This window comes from Protobothrops mucrosquamatus, unplaced genomic scaffold (assembly GCF_001527695.2).
Source record: "Protobothrops mucrosquamatus isolate PMUCROS unplaced genomic scaffold, P.Mucros_1.0 scaffold950, whole genome shotgun sequence".
Lineage (NCBI taxonomy): Eukaryota > Metazoa > Chordata > Lepidosauria > Squamata > Viperidae > Protobothrops > Protobothrops mucrosquamatus.
Window position 1 is genome coordinate 250,710 of NW_015387196.1, and position 7,833 is coordinate 258,542.

Consider the following 7,833-nt stretch of genomic DNA (forward strand, 5'->3'; position numbering starts at 1 on the left):
CATTGATTGACTTTGTGCCCTGAGGATGTCGGAAGGATCCGACGAAAGCTTGGCCCCTATGATTGTATGCTTTTAAAAGTTTTTAAAGGTTTTTTACTAAACTTTTAATTGTCTTATACTCTCCTGGTGTTCGCACTTTTATTTTGTATTATGGATATTCCCAGGAGTCATTCGTCTGTCTTTTATGTTATTTGCAACCTATGTTAAGTATAGCTGCAATATATGGCTATTTATTTGAACAGGAGTTATACATTGTTCAGCCATATTCCCTTTCATTATCAGTGGCATACTAATAAGACATGAAAACCAAAAGCAAATGAATAAGGTGCTGTTTATTTTTTTAATCTCAAATTATAGATCTTTTTAATGAAACACTGGTTTCAAATTATATACATATGAGCACAGACAGATAAATACACATCTTTTCTGAATGACATTTTAACTCTGACATATAGATTGCTATTACTAACTTGTTATACTCAAATATTTCAAGTGCCACTTTTGCATCGACATCCAGCACTTCAAACGGCAGATCTTTCTGAATTAATCTGAAAGCATCTTTTGAAAGAGAATGGAGATTTTCCTTCAAAAATGAGAAAAAAAAATACCGAGCTTATATAGATTGACATGATAAATAAGAAGGTTCAAATAATTTAAGTATCTAAAATTCTTGGTGTGTAATATTTAATCATTATTCTGGAGACTTTTCAAGCTGTAACTATTTAAGGTAGCTCCGTCTCTGCAGGAATATAGTAAGCATAAAAAACTGGAACATGTTTCATATTTACTATTCCTCCTTTCATTTAAGCTTAAAAAAAACTCAATATCCTCCATCTGCCCAGCAGTCTGGAAAATTATTTGGCTTAATCGAATTAAATATATCCACATACAGATATCCTTTTATTTCATCCCCAATACAGAAGGACGTTTATGAGTTAACAATTTTAGCATTTACAGCAAATATTATAACGAATATTTGAGGAATAAAAGGGCAAGCTTGTGAGGCTATCCAATCCAATTGCTATGTTAAAACACCATACTTTTCAAAAGGCTTTCTATTATATTAAGGCAAGACTGAGCTTAAAACTAACCTGTCTCCTTGCATTTTTCTACATGTTATTGATTTGTCGCACAGTCAGCCAGCTGGATTAGATATTTTATCCGCCTATTTAGTCCTTCCCAAGTACCTGGGATAGGCAGATGTGGATGTTTTATAGTATTATTATTGCTGTTGTTGTTATTTATTAAATTTATATGCTGCCCATCTTCTTGTTCCAGAGGGTGGAGCAACAGCAGAAAAAGAGTTTTATAATAAAAATATGACCAGACTAAATCCAGAGCTGAAGAAGTTCCAGATTTGGTTTTATACCCTTAATATTATATGAATTAAGGTCTGAATCCAGAACAGAATCTAATATTGGCTCTATCATTATAGGAGGATTGATCAATCAATTTCTGGTCTGCTAATTCTGCGTACATTCATTCATAGATTTGTTCTGTTTTCAGATCAATTTGTACAAAATATTTAAATATTTTCTCACAATGTACACATTTTAAACATATTTTATCCAAAAAATAAACATTTCAAACCCAAATAAGTATTAGAGGCTTGATCCAGCAGTCTAGGAAGTGCAGTTTAACATCTACATTTATAAAAAAATCTGAGGTTTTATTATATAAGAGCAAATGAAACATAGGGCACAAACACATAAAGTTCTGTGTGAATACAAATATCCATTGCAATTTTTACATTTAGCAATTATTCTTTTCATATAATGGATGTATTGAGTTGTCCATTAAACCAGCTTGAACGTACCTCAGTTGGTGTCCATGCATCAAGTTTGCTATCCAAGATTACATCATAGCAAAATGCTCCAGATGTCACTATATAGCAAGACAACATTTTGAAATATTGCTATGAATAGATTTTTCAAAGTAAGATATTTAAGAAATCCAATGAGAACCAGCATATAGTTACAGCATCAGAAATTTGGCTGTACAAATAATTCTAAATTCATATTTAGGCATGTTTTAATTAAGACCAAACAAAATGTCAAACACAGGATACAAGTTTTTGGGTTACCTGGAATTCTTCATTAGACAAGATATTATCAAAACAAATAAACCCAGGATGGTAAAGAAATTAAGAAATCTAAATATTAGTCTAGATAGTTAATTAATGGGTTCTAGATATCCCACTTTTGAACAACCTGCCTAATGAAAATAATGAATTGTGTCCAAATATCAATATAGGCTTTTAGGTCTTCCTCCACCATTGACTCTTGCTGACAGAAAACTGAAGAAAAGTCTTTGTGAATGACTGAATGTCTTTGGAACTTTTTCACAAAAAAGTTCACCTAACACTGTCTTAACTTCTCTTTTTAGTCAAGGTGCAAACCGTTTTTCAGGGAGGTATTATAATGCAACTCTCTATATACACCATACATAAGTAAATTTCTTCTAGTTCAATGGGGTAAAACCTTTCAGATAAATTGAACAGAACTGCAGACTTAATTTGAATATTAAAATTATATATCAAATTATATCTGCAATTCTGTTCTATTTAAACAAGAATTTTACCTGTTCTGCTATAGTATGCAATTGAGAATTGAACACTGGTTAATAAATCATTTTAAGAAGTATGCTTTCCCCAGCATTTGGTTGTTAGCATGGCAGTTTTGAATATGGCCAATTCCAAATAAGGACCAACTGAAAATAACATGTGTACTACCTTCACAGAAAAAAGTAAATACAGTAAGTATTTACCATCATAAGAACTTTAATATTAGATGAGCAAAAGACAGTTGCCAGTGATCTAATGAAACTGGTAGTTTAGTAAATTGTCTATTATAATTTTCTTCAGCTTTGTAACCTTCCAATAGGTTCAGACTATAATTCAAAGTATTTTGCATGTACTTTGTCTCCAAATGCTATAATACCTACATTTTTGAAATGAGTAAATTACAGAGATTTTTTCTATGTTTATCGTAGTATTCTTCCAGAGAGTTATATTACCTGGTACTTCTGGAGCTTTAACAAGAGTAATTGAATATTCATCTTTAAATGCTTGTTCTAAAATACAGCCCAGAATCATGGCACAAGAACGCCAATAAGCCTGCAATAGATTAATTCAAATTATCTCAAGATAGTTCAATGTAAACTTCAAAAGCAAATTTTAAAAGACTCAAGGCATCATTTATGAAATTTCATGTTTGATGGCAAATGTTATTTAAAAATGCAGCCAGACATAAAAGATATTTGCCTTGTATTCTGTTTCTGAGGAATGTCATTTATTTTATGAGTCAAAAATACTCCACTTGTATTACTGTATTTAAATCTGCAATTAATAGAAAGCCAGAAAGATGAAATTCTATACTAAGAGAAACAGAATATCATTATATTCAAATCATTTTTGAATCAACTCCTCTACAAATTGTTCTTGGGTTATGACCATGATGGTGCTGAATGAATGGTATACGTACTCAGTTATTGAATTTCCAGCTGCCACAGCAATGCCACAAGAATCACAATTGTGATTCAAGCATTGGCAACTGCCTCATTCTTATGACAGTTACAATATTCCAGTTTTTCTCCTGAGGAGCCCTGCTACAGGGTTAAAGATCTGGAAAAATCTCACATTCTGTAGCACATGCCCACTTACAGCAATTACTATATCTGCCCTCCGCAGTGTATGCATACCTGACTGGGCCATAGGCCCCCTGCAACTGTGCCAGGCTGCAAGACTTAACTTCTGCCTGGCTGCACTCCCACCACAGCACCCTAAACCCTTCCCCACCTGCCCACTGGCCTGCCTGCAAGCTACCAAAAGAAAAATTAGTAACAACTAGGACTTGCAACTTCCTGCCTGCTTCCTCTTCGACTTTGCTTGCAGGAAGTCACAAGTTACAGTCACAGGATGTCCTTGCTTAATAACCCATGACCCTCACATAACGACTACAACCACGATTGCCATCACTAAATGATGTGGTCACATGATGTTGTGCTTTACAACCGCATCGTTCAGTGACAGAAATTCCAGTCCCAATTATCAAAGTTAAGCAAGGGCTACCTGTATTGACATTCAAACGAATTTAAACCATGCATTCTTTTATCTCTCAGTTTTAATAAAAACAACATAAAGCAAGAAACCCAGGATTGTTATACTTTGTTCACTTCTTCTGCATCTTCATCTTTGAAAGTAAGAAACTGAATTTCACAAGAATGAGTCAAAGGTCTGTACATATCCCAGTGCTGCCCATCTACAAGGGCAAGCACAGATCTCTTAATATACCATTCACTTAAATCTGGAAAAGATAAACAAAATAAAATAAAAATTAAACTTCAAAAAGTATTACACTGTACTAAAATCATATTTTATTAGTGAAATAACAGTCTAAAACAACCGCCTGTATATTACCTAAGGTAAAAATTAATTGTTTTTAAGAGAGGCAGCAAGATTTCACCCATAGTTTACCTGAACTATCTGCTATTTTTACTTGTTTTCTTTTTTTAATCCTACTATGAGACACTATCAGAATCTTTTTTGGTTAGCAGGAAGAAGCCAGGATTTTTCCCCTGTTTTTGATCAAGTTATAAGTTATTGCTAAAGAGCATGATGACTTGGAATATTTTTCTCCTTTAATAATGCTTCATAGGGAGTTAATAAGGATAAGTGAAACTGATTCATCAAAACTGAGGGTTCCATATTGCTAGAGACTAGGTATCATAGAAGAGAACAGATCTGTAGAAACCAAGAAATACATTAGGGAAGCAAAATGACTGGTGATCCCAAATGAACACTTACTAGAGTGAGGAAATTTAACTCCCAAACATTGTGTATTTGTAGAAGCACAACTAACTAAACCAAAGTCCTTCTTACATGAAGCATATTTCAATTTGTTACTCAACCTAACAACACCATTTCAACTACTTACGCATAGCACAACTGTATGGAGTGGAAAGTCCTTTGTTCATTATAAATAAGGTGCCAGGATGTGATTTACCCACATGTTTTACTTCAATTTTCTCAATCCGTGGATTAAGAGACAGTTGTCTTTCTTTCTCTTTTGTGAACAGATCATTGCGCCTTTGAGCAATTTCTGCTGTTGAAAGTTGAGGAATAGATGCAATGGAAATAAACCCTGAGAAAAAAGAAGACATCTTGTTAAAATATATTGTTTTAATTGTCCAATATCTTCTTTGCTAATACATTTATATGAAAGTAAGTTCTATGAATTGTGATTAAAATTAATGAAGGAAAAATATTCCTTACTGCAGGACCTATAAATAATATCTGAGGAACATCTCTGGAATCTGTGAAAGTACATTTCTTTTACTCAAAACCTAATAAAAATAACTTAATCTTTTAAGAGAAGTAAGTTCCTGCGAATTTGAGGTACGGTATGTATGTGTATGGGGTAATGACAATATCACATTCCTTTAACATCTATCATATTATATAATCAAATAATTATTTGAGTCTTTATAAAATATGCACGATGCTATGAACTTCACTGTGCAAACATCTTACCACACACAATGCACACTGCTCCTCCAATATATCAGACCCGACAACTCTGCTTTTCTTACCACCAACAATTATCAAGAAAATACTCTTCAACTTAAGGAGCATTGAATTTGAAATGTCAGGGTACAAAATCTCCAGAGTCGAAAAGCAAGGCACCAGAACCACATAAAACAAACTGAACTCAATCTTCATAGTCCTAGAATCCATTATTAAATTCCAGGTTAAATTTGGGAAATGCAAGTCTTCGATAGGAAATATTCTTGATACTATGCAAGTGGTTATCCGACTTTCACTAATTATTTAAAGCAAACAGCCATCTCCATGCTCAGAAAACTGTTCTTGCAAAATTTAAGAAGGATATGAGGAGTCCTTGATGCTCTCTGAGATTGTTTTCTTGCACACATTTTGTTACCAAACTAGGCAACATCATCAGTACTAGTAGGGAATGGGGTTTGCTCTCATTTTATATTCCAGTGGCTTGACCTGTCAGTGTTGGTGGGAGTGATCTTGGTTGTTTTTTTTGTCCCAATCAAATGTTAATCTTGTTAATCTAATGTTAATCTTGGTGTTAATCTCTACTCATCTGGGTAGAGGACATGCTCTAGTCTTTTTGTTCCATTTTGGGCTTGTTGATTGTCTATTTTGAATGGTATATCAATGTTCTTTGTGCCTGCTGATGGCTAATTTGTCAGCGTTAGGGCCATCAAAAGGCACATAGATATAAACAACATCTGCATACCATTCAAAAGAGACAATCAATGAGCCAAAAGGGAAACAATCAGCCATCAACAGGGACATAGACATAAATAACATTAACATTCAGATTAATATTAGATCAATAATCAAGATGCAAACAATACCCCAACCAAGGAATTGCCAAACAAGCTAACAGTAAACAGGCCAACCAAAGAACCACAAAAGACCATCCCCACTAACATTGACAGGGCAAGTCACTAGAATACAAATTGAGAGCAAATTCGTATTCTATCCCATAACCAGCAATGATGATGCTACCTAGTTTGGGTAATGAAACGTCTGCAAAAAAAAAACAACCAATCAAACTCAAAGAGCACAAAGGGCACCACATTTCAATTCTGAGCAGATAGTCTGCTCTTATCGTTAAGAAGGGCGGGCAGGCATTGCAGTATTTTAATCTGAGCAATACCGTAACCAAGATAGATCAAAGTGAACGGCAATGTAACAATTCCTTAGTTGTATCCCTTGAACCCAGAGTTTAAACCAGCCATTCCTCGGATTCCTCTATGGGCTTACTTTTGCTGCAACCCCGCCACAGTCCGCGAGCCAACCGAACTGAAGCCATCGCGACCTCCCTCTCCCTCGTCCTCCTCTACCTTCTCTAAGCGGTCCGACGCACTTCGCGTCCTCCGGAAACACCGATCGCGACAAAAGCGTTCCGTCTCTCGCGGTTCCTGTCTCGCATCTTCGCTTCAGCGATAATCGACGCTGTTTGGATCCTGATGCTTTTTTTGCACAGCTGCGAGAAAATAACTTATTTGGGGAGGGGGGGAGACTTATCTCCTAGCTGAAAAGCCTTCTTTTCTAAGGCTACCATATCGATGCTACGAAGACCCGAATAGCCACTCAATAATAGCCAAGGAGTAGCGATGATTTTGTTCCGAAAGAAAGAGAGGGACCTCTTTGTGAGATAGACTCCGCTCAACCAGAAGAGACGCGCGAGAGAAGCTAAGGCGACTGGTGGAAACGAGGCATAGACACCGAGGAATAAAGTTGCACCGGTGGAATTTTTGCTTTGAGGCATAGCTATAAGGAGATTTGTCAGGAGGCCGGTCGAAAGCAGCCACTTTGCTATCTCTTTGAACTGTGTGATCTTGAACCATAGACAAACGTTATTTTATGACATGAATATACAGCACTGCACTATCTGGAACCTGTACAGTTTGCTTTGAAATCCTGGGTAGTTTCTCGTTACTTGGAGATGCAAAAAGGCTACCTTGCACCAAATTCTCCTTGTTTCCTATAAGGAATTAAGGGTGAGATGGAAAACTGTGGAGTGTACGTACAACTGGCTCCAATTAAATTATGATAGTGATGATTCATATTCGTGTTCATTCTGAAACTGCAATCTTAAAACCCTTTACTGCGAAGTAACTCCAATTAAAATAAACACAATTTATTTCTTCTAGATAAATATAAATGAACGGGAAGGGTTCCAAAGGAGTAAGAAGGAAGGTTGTTTTCAAAGATAGATGCGTGCCTTATACCTTATGGATTCATTCTAAACAGAAATTAATTCTACCATTTTTAGGACTGCAAACTCAAAGATG

General features: G+C 35.4%; 1 protein-coding gene across 1 annotated transcript; it reads right to left on the reverse strand.

Annotated features, from left to right (window-relative positions):
• Positions 1-363: 363 nt before the first annotated feature.
• Positions 364-6,905, reverse strand: LOC107290662 (39S ribosomal protein L39, mitochondrial-like). Its single transcript, XM_015819565.1, has 6 exons — positions 6,800-6,905; positions 4,935-5,141; positions 4,165-4,304; positions 3,016-3,115; positions 1,817-1,884; positions 364-583 (listed from the first exon to the last, which is right to left on the reverse strand). The coding sequence occupies exons 1-6, from the start codon at positions 6,846-6,848 to the stop codon at positions 386-388; spliced, it is 762 nt and encodes a 253-aa protein (XP_015675051.1). The 5' UTR covers positions 6,849-6,905; the 3' UTR covers positions 364-385.
• Positions 6,906-7,833: the final 928 nt, after the last annotated feature.

Bases quoted from the DNA above. Each gene is read 5' to 3' on its own strand.
- LOC107290662 (XM_015819565.1), bottom strand. From the start codon at position 6,848: ATGGCTTCAGTTCGGTTGGCTCGCGGACTGTGGCGGGGTTGCAGCAAA. The intron at 1,885-3,015 runs GTAATATAACTC...CTTGCTATATAG, and splicing joins TAAAGCTCCAGAAGTACCAG to TGACATCTGGAGCATTTTGC. The intron at 584-1,816 runs GTACGTTCAAGC...TCATTTTTGAAG, and splicing joins ATGCATGGACACCAACTGAG to GAAAATCTCCATTCTCTTTC.